At 33.7% G+C, this 18,880-nt stretch overlaps 1 protein-coding gene across 3 annotated transcripts in view; it reads right to left on the minus strand.

Moving 5' to 3' along the window:
- Positions 1-18,880, minus strand: part of LOC140450400 (glucose dehydrogenase [FAD, quinone]-like) — a 115,339-nt gene that overhangs the window by 21,805 nt on the left and 74,654 nt on the right. For all 3 annotated transcript variants that reach the window (XM_072544008.1, XM_072544009.1, XM_072544007.1), the window contains exons 2-4: positions 13,430-13,586; positions 11,182-11,403; positions 7,282-7,616 (exon numbers count right to left, since the gene is read on the minus strand). In XM_072544008.1, coding sequence (XP_072400109.1) covers positions 7,282-7,616; positions 11,182-11,403; positions 13,430-13,586 — 714 coding nt within the window. The remainder of the gene's footprint in view (positions 1-7,281; positions 7,617-11,181; positions 11,404-13,429; positions 13,587-18,880) is intronic.

Here is an 18,880-nt window from a genome sequence, read left to right on the forward strand (position 1 = left end):
CGCATTTCTCTTCCCACATTTCGTTTTTTCTTTTAGTGACTTCCTTCTTTGCTTCCCTGTTGAGTCTGCTGTAAATTCTGCGGTCTTCTGAGTCTTTCGTGGATAGCCATGTTTGATAAGCTTTTTTTTGTCTTTAATTAATTTTCCTACTTCTTCGTTCCACCACTCAGGATTTTTTCTTTTGTCAGCTTCTTCGTACCCCAATGCCTCTTTGGCCGCCTGATGAATGCAATTTTTTATATCTTGATATTCTTTTTCGGCTGTTTCTCTTCGAGTTAAGTGAGTTAGTTTTGAGGCTAGTCTAAGTTTGTAGAGGAATTGTACTGATTCTTGTTTGAGGCTATCAATATTATAACTTATCTTTGTGGAAGCTGCTACCTTCTCCTGTTCAATTTTGTTCTTGTTTACTTTCCTGTAGTGTATGGTTATTTTTGCGACCACCATATAGTGGTCAGATCCGCATTCGGCACCACGATACACCCTTACGTCATTTGTTTGGAGCCTTTTGTTTTCTGGTTGGATGAGATAGTCGATTATAGATTTTATCTTTTTCTTTGGTTGTTCCCAGGTAAATTTATGTATATCTTTGTGCTGATAAAATCCATTCATTATTTTAAGCTGTAATGTTTCACAAAGATCAATGAGTCGCTCTCCGTTGTTGTTTATTTTGTCTTCACCATATCTTCCTACCACATTGTCTTGTAATTTTTTGCCTAATCGAGCATTGCAATCTCCTAATAGGCATATTTCTTTGGATCGGTTTACATGGGTCAATACGTCAAGCAATTTGTCATAGAATTCATCCTTAACTTTTGTATCAGAATCGTCACTAGGAGCATATACTCCTATTATAACTATCGTCTCCCCATGTTTCTCAAGATCCATCATAATGATCTGCTCGTCTATCTCTTCCCAACTCTTGATATTGTTTTTGAGTTTTGTATGCACGGCTATAGACACACCTCTTTTTGCTCTTAATGATTTTTCAACTCCACTGTATAAATGAATATAGTTGTTCTTGATTTCATTTCCCTTTCCTTTCTTTTTTGTTTCTGTAAGAACGCATATGTCTATTTGTTGTCGTTCTAATTCTTGAAAAACTTCAGTTTCCTTGGTTCTTAGACCTTGTACATTCCATGTGGCCAATCTCATAGTCCTTTTTCGTAGCAGTCGTCGTCTTTTGTTTCCGTCCTTATTCCGAGGCTCTTGATCGAAATTTTTAGCAAATAACTTTTTTCTAGAAGAAGGGGTGCTGGCCCATCGTTCAAACCCCCAGACTTGGAGGACCAGGATTTGTGAAGAGTACAGAATAAAATGTATCTTCCATATTTCAAATGGGACACCCTGTATTTTTTTGTAGTTTGGAGTAGCCCTGCATTTCCTAATTACAAATATATATCATAGTGTAGCATTTGTTTTGTTCTATAATGGCGTATGGTACTACTATACTATACTAATAAGATAAGGAAAAAATATATTTAGAAAGTCAGCAAAATGATAATGACTTACAATACTACATTTAAGATTGCAATAGATGCTAAAAGTGCCCTCCATTGTTATCAATGCAAAGTAATATCTTTGTCTCAAATTTTCTAATGCGTCAGATATTGTGTTATTATGACCATCTAAATTTTCAATTTCCACGCGAAATTTTGCCGTGATAGTGTTAATATTTGTATTTGAATCAAAATACACTTTTTCTTTTAAAAACCCTCAAAAAAAGCTATCACATAGTGTTAAGTTGGGACTATTATTTGGTGGCCATGTAATGATACCCTTATTGCCGATCCAGACATTAAATTGATTATTTAAATGTTCTTGAACGGCTACGACATTATGTGACGGTGCTCCATCTTGATGCCATATCATACTATTTAATTGATTTTATGTATAATTTTGATTTAATAACTCATCTACTTCTGTAATGACTGTGTCCAAATATGGTTCCCCAGTTAATTTATAATCATAAAGCAATGGTCCAACTATTTTGTTTTGAAATATTCCGCACCATACATTTATTGATTTTCTTCCTGACTTTTTTATTTGCTTAATTTTTCTTTTTCTATTATTTTTCTGTTTCCACGAATACATATTTCTTCTATTAAAAATGCCTGAAGTTTGAATTTGTAAGCATGTCTTGACAGATAGTTTCGGACTTTTCTAAAATAAAAATGTTATTATGGATTTAGTCTATTATTGAAGTATTTAATTTTACCTTCTTCTTCTTGCAGTACCGTCTCCTATCGGAGGTTGGCTACCATCACAGCAATCTTTACTTTGTTTGGCTGCAGCTCTTAACAACTGTATTGAACTGCACCCATACCACTCCTTTAAATTTTGCAACCAGTAAATCTTCCTACGTCCCAAATTTCTCTTTCCCGAGATTTTTCCTTGGATTATGAGTCTAAGCAGAGAGTACTTTTCTCCTCTCATTATGTGGCCCAGATATTCCAGTTATTTCGTTTGTATGGTTTTTATGACTTCGCATTCCTTCCCCATCTTCAGCAGAACATCTTGATTTGTTACTCTTTCTGTCAATGGTATTTTCCACATTCTCCTGTAACACCACATCTCGAATGCCTCAATGTTTTTGATGTTTATCTTTTTCAATGTCCAGGCTTCCATGCCGTACAGCAGAACGGAGAAAAGATAGCACCTTAACATTCTCGTTCTTAAGTTTATATTTATGTCCCGGCTGCATAGGAACTTTTTCATTTTGACAAACGATTGTCTCGCTTTCTCTATTCGCCTCTTGATTTCTCTTGTCTGGTCATTAGTATCAATGAAGCAAACCCCTAAATATTTGTAGGACGTAACTCTTTCAACTGGCTGATTATTTATGGTTAAATTCACATTGGTGTATAGCTTCTTTGTTACAATCATGAACTTAGTCTTTTTGATGTTCAGTTTTAGACCATACTTATTGATATGGGTGTTTATGTTTTCCATCAAAAACTGTAAATTTGCTAGGTTATCTGTTATTATTAGCGTGTCATCAGCGTATCGTATATTGTTAATTAACTCTCCGTTAATGTTCATACCAATGTTTTGCTCTATATATTGAATAATAGTGGAGAAAGCACACAACCCTGACGTACACCTCGACGAATCTCAATTTCTTCGGTTAACTCATTATCACCTTTGATTTTTGCTGTTTGTCCCCAGTACAGCATGGATATGATGTTAATGTCGCGACTGTCGATGTTTTTGCTTCTTAGGATTTCATACAGCTTTTGGTGTCTGACTTTATCGAAGGCCTTCTCAAAATCTATGAAACCTACGTAAAGGTCTTGGTTTACATCCAAACATCTTTGGATTAACACACTCAGACCAAACAAAGTATTTAAACATTTTAAACATTTTACCTTCACAGTAAAGCAAAGTATTAAGATCTTCATCATCATTTCCTAGGAGAGTACGTTTTTTCCGTTCAAACATTTTTTCATTTATGACATGACGATAAATATATAAAAATGTATTTGTAGAAGAAGTCTGTCGATCTGGATAAATCAGCCTATATTCTCTTCTTGAGTATAACTCATTTCGGTATGAGGACACAGTTTATAATAAATTAATAATTGTTTTATTTTAAAATGTCAGTTGCATAGCCACCTATGGTTACCCTTTTGTAGTACCATATGCCATTATAAAACAAAACTAATGCTACACAATGTTATATATTGGTAATAAGGAAATGCAGGGCTACTCAAAACTATCAAAAATACAGGGTGTCCCATTTGAAATATTAAAGATGCATTTTATTGGGCACTCCCTGTAGACAAAATTTGGTCTGTTCCTACACTGCTGGTGGGTACAGATAAAATAATACAACTTTTATTTGAAACTTTTTTGTATTCCCGAAATTAAGGAAAATAAGTAGGGGTCAAAATATTATAAAAAACCCGGTACATGTTAGTTGATAAAGATATAGTAAATGAGAGATGGAAAACAGTCCGTGGAAGCCATATCTTTACACGTGTTGACAGATTCACATACCTTGGCTCGATTGGGACTACTATCAATAAAACAAGCGAAGAAACTAAAAGATGAATAAACTTTACAATTAGGGCATACTATGGACTCTAAAAATAATTGCACTCAAACAATATTCAAAGAAGATCTAAAATATTTATTTATAGCCACACTGCTGAATCGTAGTCCATCATATATGGAAAAACATGGACTTTAACGCAAAAGAATGAAAAACTTTTGGCTATATTCGAGCATGAAATACCCCGCAAAATATTTGAAGCTTCAAATGACCAAGAATAGTGGCGCAAAACATAGAGTTTTGAATTTACCAACTCCTACAACGAACCAGACATCGTAAAGTTTATTAAAATACAGCTACTTAGATAGGTCTAATACATTGTAGCATTTGTTTTACCCTCTATATCATAAAAATCAATATAGTTACTATCTTTTTACTTTTTAAAATATTAAACTCAACAAACTAAAGAGTCTATTTATATTTGTCAAGTGCCGCTTCCAAGAGGATTTATTTACTATGGCGCTCTTTAATTCGCCTTTCCTCTGTTCCGCCTATAGAAATTTTTAAAAAATTGCGGAGTTCTAAACAAGAATAGTTATTTATCATTAAATAATCCATTTAGCGGTATTTTTTATCCCATTCTCACTGAGAAGGAATTTTTTTCCAAGGTAACTCTTGGTTTGAGGAGCAGAGAGAAAGGTTGGTTGATTGCTGCATATCTACCTTGTCGGTACAGGCTTGGAACCATATTGTAATATGCCGTAATATGTCCCATAATTTTTCAGTATGTTTGAATAACCTTTTGTGTACAATACAAAATTTATACGTAAATTGTAGAGTCAAAAAGCGAAGTTAATTCTCATAACTGCATATCATAATACAATAGTGGCCAAGATAAATTTTGATTTTTCTTTTTTCAAATAGCCTTTCTTGTCGAGATCATCTTTAACACAAATATGTTTACCAGTTTCTACCAGATCATTGAGAAAAGTTATTATTTAATATCAGATAAAGATGCAAAAAGGTATTAATTTGTAATGGACATTTGTTTGTAAGATATAACTATGTTTTAGCTAATAAAAATACAGCTAGTTGATAAAAAATTTGTATTGTTTAATTTCTCTCACAATCTTCCATTCTTTTGGAAAATAACAAAATAATTCTGACAGGAATGTAGAACGACCTTATGAGGTGCGTGAATAATTCTCATTTTTTGTATCTTTCTTGAATTAACCTTCTCGCATGTAAAATATCGAGTTTTCCTTGTACCTCGAAAAAAGGTGGTGCCCTTTTTTATTTCTTTTTAGTTAATACCAAATTCTGCCTAGTTCGCTTTAAGTTTGTACGAATCAATTTTCAGTTTTCTTTTACATAAATATACCCCATGCAATATAGCTAGATATACAGACCCACGTTCCAAAGGTCGTCGTTTTGTAATTCAAAAGACCTGAGTTCCGATTTGCAAAGTGAACATACTTGAACCGGGAATTCTTTATTTTCCTTTTAATTTCAAGACTAAACATCTCCTTGGGTCAATTTTTGTGCTACCCAAAGTTATACCCAACTTATAGACATCATCACTATCCATTCAGGTCTATAGTACGTTACAACATAATACGAATGCCAGACAACATGATTGCTTAAAAGCTAACCAAAGGAACACCTATAGAAAGACACACCACCGAGCACAAATTAGGTGGTGAGATGGAGTTGACACCGAGTTAGGGATAATAATAATCGAAAGATGGCAACAAGTCGCTAGAAACCAAACAGAATGACAACGAATCTTGGAGCGGACCAGGGTCACCAAAGAATTGTCAAGCCAAAGATGATAATAATGATGTTTGCTCGAATAAAGAATTGATGGATATAGTCTCAATTTTACCGCCAAAATATTTTTGGCAGTCAATAATTTATACAGAAATCAGTTCTTGGACATAATTCCCTTTCATTTGCAACTCGCTTTTTAATTTTTTAACATTCTTTTTCTTTAATTGTTATAGTAACCCAACATGTATGTGTCTCATGGACTTTCAAAAATGATTTAACAGAGTTAGAGTCACGTTACGATAGGTATCATAAAAAGTGGTAAAAAAATTTAGTAAGGGGTCCAAAAAGAACAAAATAGAAGTTAGACTAGATGGAAAACTTACAAAACTTATAGACTCATTAATCTCTATGCTCTTTCATTGATGAAGTTAACGAAACTGTCAACAAACGAAAAGGATAGAAAATGAGAAACGAAGAAGCAAAAATTCTCTGTTACGCAGATGACGAAATATTGGTAGCCCAAGATAAAAATAGTCCTTAAAGACTAGTCTACATATTTAACATAATCGGCAAAGAATCAACCATATGTAAACTAGAAATCGATGGCGTCAGTATTAACAAATACCGGAAATAAACTACCTTGGAATTACACAGTCTAACTATGGAGACCTGGAGAGAGAAGTGAGAGATCTAATACAAAAAGTAAATGTCAGGATGCTTTAATAACACTATATGGCGAAACAGATATATTAACAGTGAGATAAAATCAACAATATATAAAGCCGGTGTAAGACCCATAATGCTGTATGCATCAGAAACAAGACCCAGCATAGCCAAGATACAAAGGCTATTAGAGACAGCGGAAAAGAGAGTACTAAGAAAGGAAATACGCTAAGAAAACGAAACAGGAGTGAAGACATTAGAAGTAACGTAGCGTACAGTGTATAAACGAGTGGACACTGAATAGAAAAAAAGAATGAAATAACCACATAAGCAAAGTGAAGGAGGCCCATGTAGTCAAAATAGCAAGAGCACGAATCGGTAGAAGAAGTAGCAGCGGACCGTGCAAAATATGAAGTGACAGCCTTCCATAAAGGTATCAATCCCCAAGGTATCAAGCTGAATTGCTTATAAATATGAAGAAAAAGAAGAAGACGAAGAATAAGAAGTACAGTTATGGTAATCACTAGGTTATATAATTTTAACACATTGATTGTTTTTGTGTTTCTTGTTGAGTACAGTACCATTTTTATATACTTTCTTCCGTAACAAGGAATTACACAGTTCTGTTAACATAAACATATATTTTTACATTGACGAATCGATGCTCTTCTACCACGGTCATTATACTACATAAAAGACCAATCAGTAGATCAGTAACATTGTGAAATATGGCAAAAATTAGTATATTGGTACCAAACCTACAAATCAGATGACACTACAAGAGAAAAAGTTAAAGTTTTTTTCCTATATTACATATATACTAAATGATTTGTTGCGCTTTAAAACTGAAAGCTTACCCCCAATTGTTCCTTTCCATTATAATCTACATAGCTGTATCCAGCCTGTTGTGCTGCTTCAACGTACAACCCGGAAACTTTTGTCCGCCATGCAACATCAGTCACAGTCACAGGGCCTCCAGTGCCTCTATATGCTGTATCCTTAATGGCAACATGAACGTCTTCAATTTTCTTGAATAATGGCAAAAGGTCATCATAGCCCCATCCAGGATTTCCTAGATCAGCCCATTTGTCGTAATCTCTGCGATTTCCTCTTACATAAATCATATAATTTATTATGGTACTTCCTCCCACGGCATTCCCGTGTTCCCATTTAATTTGATGGTTGGTGCAACCTGTAAATAATATACAGTCAATCATAAAATAAAATATATAATAAAAATTTTATATACGGGCATACGAAGAGTTTATTCGAGGACTGATATATATATATACTCCAAACAAATTTATCCAATGATATAAAATCCGGATAATAAGGTGAAAGAAATAGTTAAAATGTAAGATAACATTATTTCCAAACGTGTCTGCAGAAAGGTTTTTATAGCCGGTAATGTATGCCATATTGCCACAAGTTGCTAAAAAAATGGCTAACAAAGTGTAAGTTTCTTGATCTGCAACAAACTTGAGGAACTTGATTAATAAATCTTTTTGAATAACAGTTGCTGTGCACCAAACCACTTTTTTACTATTCAATAGAATTGCTTGTAGCTCTTCCAGTCATTGAAAACTTAACAATATAGTATTCTGCTACCTATATAAGCTATGGTCCAAAAGTACTGTACGGTTCTGAGAAGTGCAAAAAGAGAATCGTTGAAAAAGCAATTCGAGAAGTTAGAACAGACTGCAGAAATCTTAAGACTCCATAAAGTTTTCTTCAAGTACTGTCAGATAAGTCTACCCTTACTTTAAAAATACTCAGGTGAACACACTCAGAATGCTGAAGAAACCGTTAAAGAAATATTTAGGGTGCATCTTTAGGAGTTTGAACCACAACTGCTGCCACTAGACACATTGAAGCAGGATGGACTAAAGATTATAACTTTTAGTGAAAACTGACGTGTAGCAGAAGAAGTGGAGATCAATAAATTTGATTAAGCCGTAAAAATTACCGAGTTTGGACGGATACAATCTTTTGGATGGCATATCTAAAGTATTGAGAATCATAAGAATAGCTTTTTTACCCAAACCTGGCAAAACGGGACAGTTGACAGCTAAATCTCTGAGGCTGATAAATCTGTCATTAAATTAGGGATTTTAGAAAAACTGTAGCTACATTAGGCATGATGTATTGGTTGAAATTCAGGCAGCAGGTATAATATGCATATAGAGCAGGATTATTTACGGAAATGGAGCTGCATTATCTCGTACAGACAGTAAAGAACGTTCTGTAAAACTAAGAGGTGATGTAGGGTTTATTTATTTCTCGATATAGAAAAACAATAGAAAACACTTTCTACGAAATTAGACATAAGGGCGAATTGTTTAAAAGTAATAGACGAAACAAGCTGCATATGGATAGACTGCATACTAAGGAGCCGTATATCTCTCCGCAAGGGCTGCCCAAGAAACGGTCTAGTCTCGTGTAAAATCTGGTCAAGAGTAAACTAATAGTTCACTCCAGCAACGACAGACTCAGACCAGATGCTGTCGTGGGCTATGTGTATAGAGGGTAAAAGCATTAGATGGTAACGAAAGAATCCGGACACATTGACATCCTAAATGAAATCGGAGATACTATATAGACATAAGATCATGTAAGTAGTTAAAGTAATACATTTTTAGATTCCCAAAGACTGGAAAAGGTGCAAGAAATACCGTTGTATTGTGAAAAAGTGACAGTTTGGTGTGCAGGAACTGTATTGTTTTACTTCTGGAATCTTTTGTCTATGGAGGTTTGGAAGATCAAGAAACTTACGTGCAGAAGCCAGTTTTTCAGCAACTTGGGACAATATGACACACATCACCCGCTATAATAACCTTTCTGCAGGAGACGTTTGGAAATAATGTGATTTAGGTACCCATTTAGGAGCTATTTGGTCCTACGGAGATTGAGAGACATGATTTGACTGTCTCGTTCATGTTAGAGGTTGGGAGGCGTACCTTACCTTAGTAACCTGCGGTACACAGATGATACAGTAGTGTTTTCCAATACCATAGAAGGGCTGCAAAACTTAATGAACAAAATAACGGAAACAAGAAGAACATATGGACTGGATATAAACACCAGCAAAACCAAGCTAATGATCATCAGCAGGGAAAACATAACTGGGGCAAATCTGTATGTGAACCAAATGAGAATTAATCGTGTCTCACAGTACAACTACTTGAAAGCTATAATAATGAGTCGTGGGACAAACCCAAGAGATTAAATGTCGCTTTGGAAAGGCAAAAAGTGCATTCTTGACTAGGATAAGGACAAGAGATTAAATGTCGCTTTGAAAAGGCAAAAAGTGCATTCTTGACTAGGATCTCTGTGTTCAAGAGCCATGACCTCACCCTAGAAACTAAAATAAGGCTCCTTAAATGTTACGTGTACTCACTGCTTGTATAAGGAGTAGAAACGTGGACATTGAAGACGGAAACTCTATCAAAACTTCAGGCTTTGGAGCTATGGTTATACAGAAGAATCGTGAAGATACCAAGGATAGACAAAGTCACCAATGAACAAGTACTACGGAGGATGAACACAACCGCGGATTTGGTGAACATGGTGAAGTGCCGTAAGCTGTAGTACTTGGGACATATAAAAAGAAATCAAGGCAGATATGAACTACTCCAATGTATTTTGCAAGGTTAAATTGAAGGAAAAAGGGCCCCAGGACGAAGAAGAAGATCCTGGATTGCTAATCTGAGAGCATGGTATAGAAAGACCTCAAGACAGCTATTCCGTATAGCAATCAACAAAGTTATCATAGCCAGAATGATTGCCAATGTTCGGAACGGACAGGCAGCCTAAGAAGAAGTATACTGCACCTGATTATTCTCGAATAATATTTTTGGTATATATATGGGGCGCTGTTATGAGTTAGTTTAGTTGATAAGGGAATATCGTGTTGTATAAATTATAATTTATATAAATTAGAACCGCTCGTTTTATTTAAAATCGTTACAATATTGTAAGACATATCGTGAATGCCTCAACACTTCTTCCAAATATGACACTTCAATTTGTTTTATAATATGTATTTAGAAGCCGTCTTACTATCCTGCTCTTCACAATATGTTTTCGTTGGTCAAATGCTCAAAAAATGTTTAGTATCCTGCTGAGGAAACTTAAAACTTTATTGTAGTTTAACCTTATAAATGCATGAAGAAATGTGGAATGATCCATGGTAGAAATAACTCTGCTCTGCATAGTTAAAAATTAGGATATAATAAAAACAAATAAGGTGACTGACATAATTGAAATAATAATAATAATCATCATCATCATCATCCATCATTAACAATGTGCTTTAGAAAAGACCAGACGGGAGAAGATCTCAAGGACGGCCTAGAAAAGATGCAGTTAGAAAGGATCTGGAGAAAATTGGAGTGAGACAATGGAAAATACTGGCACAAGTCCGACAAACATAAAAGACAATAGTAAACGCCTCAAAGACTCGTTGTAAGACGAGTTGTATTTGCTATTTTCACACAGAAACATCAGTCAGAAAAGCTCAAACCCAAAAAGTCTCAGTATTTTATACTTACCAACACCTTCCTTTTATCAATCATCTTAAAATAAAAACGATTTTAAAAATAAGAAGTGTATCTGCTTATCTAGTCTTCAGCAAACCACATTATCGGGAGAGATATATGATATACATATATCGAGACCTATTAAATTAATGGGAAGGTACTAAAAAATGTATTTATGCTTAGCTTAATAGTGACGATAAAAAATAATTTATGGTATACCTCTACAAAATCCAGGCTGAGGCTCTGTTGTATACCCCCATTGATATATAGTACTTCCGAAAGCACCTGCTATAATTGGTATTTCAGTTAATATACTTGCTTGTTCTCCATTTTCTAATAGAAGAACGTTAACATTTGGATTTTCCGTCAGTCTACTAGCTAATGCTGAGCCGGATGGACCAGATCCAACTATGATGAAGTCGAATGTATTTTTGAATGTAACTAAAACAGAACATTTTGGCATTTTGGAAATCATTAGACAAAAATAAAAATGAAATAAAATTAAATAAATAATATTAAATTCAAGGCTCATAAATCAGCAGAATTCTTGTCTTCTATTTATTATTTAAAAAACTGGACCGGCATGTATTAACCAATCTGTAAGTTCAAGTAATCATCTACTTTGTTTTCATTTATTCCAAGATGTTAATTTGTCCAATTACTTCTTCTTCTTATGAGCAGCAGCTTTTCCAGCTTTTGGTGAACTTTGGAAGGACTGCCTTTATTTGATTTCTTCGTTTTGGTTGGTGTTTTTACTTTGGTCTCTGCAGACGTCGGAACTGCGGATGAAGATGCCGCATTGTAGATGCTGACTTCTTTTCAACGTTCTTTGCCCTGCTGGCTATTTCTATATCTTTGATGAGACTTTTTTAGCCTTAGTCACTTTAGTTATAGATTTTGCCTTTTCGCGGGTAGCAGAACGTTTGGCAGTAGAGACGATTTTTTCGGTTTAGTTGTTCCTCTAGCTTTCTTTTTTTCTCCGGAACTAAGCTTTGCAGATCGAGAAGACGACGATGAGGTCGACGCTAACTTGAAAGATCCTGCCGCTGATTTTTCCTTTGTTTGCACCAACGATCCGGTAGCAACTGCAGCTTTTAAATATTTTTTGATGAACGGTGCAATGTAGAAGTAATAAATAAAGTAGTAGTAATAGTTAGAGTGCCCGCCGGCAAATTTTTTAGAGATTTATACGCTCTTGAAACTTCTTGTACGGCTTCCTTAGACCAAGTCTGCTACAGTTTTCCTCTGTGATCTTTTTGGTTCGGGGGCGTTTTCCCCCTATATTTTCCGAAACATGACCGTTTCACGACATGTGCAAAAATGATACATACTCTTGCCATATTTATTGAATTGACTTGAATTAAGTGAATAATAAAAGGAAATAATATTCTCTGACGCCATAGATGGGACGGTAAGGGTGTCCACCCCCCCCCCCCCCAAACATAACCGAAAAACGGTCAGTGCAAAAATGATGAATAACCAGCTAATTTTTTCTGTATGCCTTGCTTTAATGAGGAAACTAACGGTTCTATTGTTGTCTGACACCAACAGCAAGCCCTTTTTCCAGTCTGACGCGTCAAACGTGCCCTTCTCACGCCATCTCTAAAATGATTAATACTCGTCAGATATAGATATATATTGTCAAAAAAAGCAATACTTAATGAATGCTAAAAAAGTCTGACGTTTAAATTGCGGCATAACTCGAGTCTGACGCAAAAACCCTAGTTTTATTTCCTGATCGTACTGAACTTTTAGTAATCATACACAATATTAATTAATGCAGCAAATAAATTTTACACCTAATATTATAATTAAAATTGCATTTCGAATACTTTCCTTCGAACCACCACTTTCCTTCATTCCTTTTATAGCATTATTCACCATTTGAGACGTTGGGGAATAATTTTTTGCCCGTCGATGTTTTGCCTTCTTTTCCTTTTTGGATGGCGAAGATGTTTGTGTATTTTCTGTATCTGCCATCTCGTTGAAGATATAAAAAATTATGCGGTATATAACGATTCACTAACCGAGGAACGATCACATTCTACATAATAAAAATAAATAAAGGCCTAAAATAATAAATAAATAAAAGGCCTAAAATTAAATATATATATATATATATATATATATATATATATATATATATATATATATATATGTATATATATATATATATATATATATATATATATATATATATATATATATTCTTGTGTATGTTTAGGACCTTGAAGGTTTTATCATATAAATTAATATTATACTAAAGAATATTAACAAAACAGTTTTTCATACATTACTTTAAACATTTACGATTTTCGTTAAAGGTGAATATTGATAATAATTGCACCTTAATTTTTATATTTTATAGACAAATTATCATTAAATATAATTGCTTTTACAGATATTTATAAGGCCTGTATTATAAATTATAATTTTAAAATTATGAAAACAATATTCAAAAACTTACTTCCCAATTGTTGATCGGGGTAGAAAGGAAATAAAACTGTTTGTATACTTGATGCATCCAAAAGAAAGTCAATTAATTTCCCTACGAATACATACAACTGTGCTTCGGCTGCAGGAGTCCAGAATACAAATAAGAGCGCCAACACTAATGCAGCTTTCTGAAAATAAAAAAAATGTTAAACACTTTTATTTTATATTTGAATGTTTGTTATGCTTCATAATAGAGCTGTAATTTATTAAAAAAAATTTTCTTAAAAATCCGGTATAAAAGGTATATAATTAAAAATACTCTTTCGAGCTACATCACAACAGGACGTTTTCTGACTTAGTCCCTTATCAGTGCATTGACCTGGAATAAGTACTACCACTTTAGTGTATACAAACGTAAAGATTCAATTTTGAAAAATCAACGTGGTTAAATATTCACCAGATGTACATGAGTCAAGCCACTGAGTCTTCTTCTTCTTTCAGTGCCTATTCGTTCCGAATATTGGCAATCATTCTGGCTATAATTATTTTATTGACTGATGCTTTAAATAGATTCGTTGTTGTTGTGGAGAACCATTTCCTCAGGTTCTTCAACCATGATATTCTCCTTCTCCCAATTCCTCGCTTTCCGAATACTTTACACTGTAGGATTACCTTCAGTAATCTGTATTTAGTGCTGTTTCTCATTATATGTCCGAGATATTCCAACTTTCTCCTTTTAATGGTATACATCACCTCTCTTTCTTTGCCCACTCTTCGTAATACGGTCTCGTTGGTTATCTTGTCTGTCCATGATATCCTTAGAATTCGCCTGTATAGCCACATCTCGAAGGCTTCAAGTTTTTTCTCCATTGCTTCAGTTAGTGTCCAGGATTCAACTCCGTAATACAATATTGAGAAGATATAACATCGTAGGAGCCTTACTTTTATCTCCAGATTAAGATTGTGGCTTTTAAAGAGTTTGGCCATGTTATTGAATGCACTCCTAGCCTTCTCTATTCTACATTTTATTTCCTGTGAGTGATCCCATTGTTCATTTACTGTTGTTCCAAGATAGTTATACTGTTTTACTCGGTCCACTGGTGTATTATTGATAAGTAGTTGAGCGTCTCTAACTTTATTTTTGCTGATGATCATAAATTTAGTTTTTGTTATATTTACTTGAAGTCCAAATCTTTCACTTACTTCATTTACTTTGTTTATCAGTTGCTGTAAACTGTTCAAACTGTCTGCAAAATAACGGTGTCGTCTGCATAACGGATGTTGTTTAGGCGTTCTCCATTTAGAAGTATTCCATGTTCGCATTTTTCCAAGGCTTCACTAAATATTTCCTCTGAATATAGATTAAATAATATAGGTGAAAGTATACAACCTTGTCTAACGCCTCGTAGAATCTGGATCATTTCCGTTTATTCACCTCCAAAATTGGTTCTTATTGTGGCTGATTGGTTCCAGTATAAATTTTGTATTATACGCCGATCTTTATCATCCATTTGGGCTTTTGTTAGAATATCCATCATTTTTTGGTGTTGAACTGTATCAAATGCTTTTTGGTAGTCCACAAAGCAGGTGTAAATATCGCAAGTCATATCTCTGCATCTTTGAAATAATACTTGTAGACTAAACAGTGCATCTCTTGTACCTACGCCCTTCATGAATCCAAACTGTGTGTCTTGTATTCTCTCTTCGCATAGCTTGTATATTCTACGATGTATAATTTTAAGAAAAAGTTTTAATGTATGGCTCATTAGACTTATTAGCCTATATTCTCCGCACTTTTTTTGCTCCCTGTTTCTTTGGTAAGGTAATAAATTCTGAAAGTAGCCAATCTTTTGGGATATTGCCTGTGTCATAGATATTATTGAAGATTTTACATAGTACTCTTAAAGATTCATCATCAAGAAGTTTAAGAAATTCAGATTGTACTCCGTCTGGTCCTGGAGCTCTAACTTCTTTTAGTGATATTATGGCTGCTCTTATTTCTGCCACTAGTATAGGTGGTCCTGTTTCCGTAGGTATTGGGGGCTGGTTCTCTCCCTCATCAAAAAATAAATTTCTTATGTAATTTTTCCAGGTATCATTGATACTCTCTTTGTCCACGATTATCTCTCCATTGTCATTAACAAGTTTACTTATTCTTCTGTTTTTACATTTACCTGTAATTTCTCTTACCTTCTTATGCACGTTGAAGTCATCGTATTTACTTTGGAGAATTTCGATTTCTTGGCATTTTTTCTCCAGTTCTTTCTGTTTGGCTTCTCTGATCTTTCTCTGTATCTCTCGCTGTAATGTTTTATACATGGAGTTATCGTTCTTGTTTTTCCTTCTTTCTTCCATTAGTTGCAGAATCTCTGTCGTCATCCATGTCTTATTCTTACCTTCTTCGTTCTTCATAAAATTGTCTTTAATGTCGTCTATTGTTTTCTTAAGGGATTATATCTTATCTTCTGTGCTTTCCGTTGTATTATCGATTTCTTTAAATTTTCTATTTAATGTTTTGCTGACTATTTCTTTTACTTCGCTACATTTCAGTTTTCTCATGTCATGTTTTTTTACAGTTTTTCCGCGTATTTTCTTTAACTTAGTTCTATACACGCCCACTAAAGGATTGTGGTCAGATTGAATATCAGCGCCTGGGTAGGTTTTAATACTGTTGAAACTATTTCGACATCTTTTGTTAACAAGCATATACACCAAATTTATCTTAAAGATGCAGTAGCAGTAAACAAACCAACACACGTTATCAACATTATGAATATTACGAGGAGCACTCCCAAATCACGATTTACAATGTATAAACGTACATAATATCCACCTCATAAACTATATAAATAGACATCGTATACGAAACTCAGCATACCATATCATTTAGTAGTCCTTGTACGCGGAAGAATTGCCATAACTTAATTGGACCACTGTTGTTCTAGTGATAATATTTTAGCAAGGGCGTGCGTCAGGGAATTACAGCGCTTGAATTTATTCATTTATATTTATAATAAATGTTATCATTTATATTTTATGATCAGAAGAATAACAAAGATAAAATTAAATTAATAAATGTTAGAATGAGGTTTTCCAACAACATAATATGCGAATTCGTTATTGTAATGCATTGAATTAATAAAATTAAATTAAATATGTAAAAATTGTTTTAAAATTAAATGTAATATCTAATGGCGGTTTCCCACCAAACGGACAAAATAAAAACAAAACAAAACACAAACTCGTATCCAATAAAACAAAATAGCAACTTTTCACAAACTTTACTAAAGACTGGCGTGTTTTGAAACAGTTCGGTTTGTTTTTCGAGTCCCGAGTTTTTGAAACTCAAGTCTGTTTAGTGGAAACGGTCAGTTGTGTTTATTAATGGACTACCTCACCTCTGACGTTACAATGGGCGGGGCTTCGAAAACCTTTCTAAACATTTCTACACTAAATACAAGATAGAGCTGCGGTAAGTATAAATAAACAGTATGATTGTTACGAGGGGCACTCCCAGATCATGATTTTAACGATGTATAAACCTATATTTTCCTGTATTATGAAATACATATGAAAATATGAAGTAGACATCGTAGCATAAGTCGTTCACAGGAATAACAGAACTGAAAATAACTGAATAAACATGTTAGAATGAGGTTTTCCAACAACATAATAACGTGAATCCGTTATTGTAATGCACGGAATTAAAATACAATTACATTAAATGTGTAAAAATGTTTTTAACGTAATATTTAAGGTTGGAACGGAGTTGCCACTCGTGAACTGAGCTCTTAATGGCACTCCATTCGTTGGTTTAAGGAAAACGAAATTTCAAAGCAAAAACCTATGCAAAGGTCAGAAAAATCTTGTCAAAAATAAAAACATTCAACATATCTGAGTAATAAATAAAACAAAAAACTCAAAGTGTAACTTAGGTAATATTTTACTCAGAATCTACCTCGTGTGCCTGTGAATACCTTCTTTTTTCTTTACCCATTTCATCTACAATATGCTAACAATAGTGTATTTTTTTATGTTTATTCACAATAGTCAAAAGCTCGACTTTTAGAACTGAATTGTCAAAACTTTTGATCGCAGCCACTTTTGAATATCCGCTTTCTTCAACTCGGTTGTCGATATTTATTAAACGGGGAGTATATAACGAATATATTAAGATAGAAAAAAACATGGCGACTACCAAAATGGCACTACACAGGATCTTGATTATATAGAACGTATAGTTATGTACGAGATATCATAAGGCACTATGAATGAAAATAAATTTACTATAGACAAATTTTGATTTATTGACTTAAGGAAGGCCTCTGGCTAAATTCAAAATAAACAACTGATCGAAACCTAACTTGCGACATAGCAAATGAAAAGGGACGATATAACGAATCTATTAAGATATGTAATTGATTTTCTATCTTAATATATTCGTTATATCCTTTCCTTTCATTTTCTATATCGCGTGATAGGATTTGATCAGTTGTTTATTTTGTACTCAGCCAGAAGCCTTCTTAGTCAATAAATCAAAATTTGGCATACGGTTTTGCTTTCGTATTAAATTATTAAATGTATACAGCATGTTCAGCAGAAAGTCGAACAAAAGATGTGGGATCTTGACAATATCATTGAGACTCAAGTTGAACCACTGATAATTAACGTAGTTAATGAGAGCAGCACGTCAGACTCTGATTATGAATAAAATATTAATTTACACTGTGAGTTTTTTGTTTTATTTATTAGTCAGATATGTAAAATGTTTTTATTTTTGACGAATGATTTTCTCGGACATTTGCATAGGTTTTTGTTTGAAACTTCGTTTACTTTAAAAAACGAATGGGGTGCGATTAAGAGCTCAGTTCTTGACTGGCAGCCCCGTTTAAACCGGAAGCTCTTAGATATTAATACTCATAATTTCAACGCAATTTAAGAAGTTTTTACTTCTGGCGGCACTTCTCCAAGTGCACCTTATTTTTTTTTAATGCAAAATTTTCGTTTATGAAAACATTTAAAGTTAAGGTATATCTGTATTCAAATTTACGAAATTTATATAAAATGAGATTTCAATTTCTGGTAACATTTGTAATCTGGATCACGCGAGTTTTATTGTTTTTCAAATAAAAACTGAAAACATAATAATAAGTTACTTCTTTTGAGGCGAACTAACACACAATATACTTTAAAAAATAAGTGTATTTGATGTTTTGATTTCGATCGTTTAAGTGTCAAAACAACGTTGCAATTACTGCTTTATTATTTTTGTCAAACCATAAGTTTCTTTTTATTTTACAGTAGTGAAGCTAATTTTGAATTTCCTTGAAAATAATACTAACATTGTATATTTTATCTTCGTTGTTCATAGTAAACAAATCTTTAATTGTACATACTGTTTTATTAATTTGATAAGAAATATGAAAGCAAAACCGCACGCCTATGGAGTCTTACGTAGCATAGCCTGGTTTTGTTTACTTTT

Source organism: Diabrotica undecimpunctata, chromosome 9 (genome assembly GCF_040954645.1).
Source record: "Diabrotica undecimpunctata isolate CICGRU chromosome 9, icDiaUnde3, whole genome shotgun sequence".
Lineage (NCBI taxonomy): Eukaryota > Metazoa > Arthropoda > Insecta > Coleoptera > Chrysomelidae > Diabrotica > Diabrotica undecimpunctata.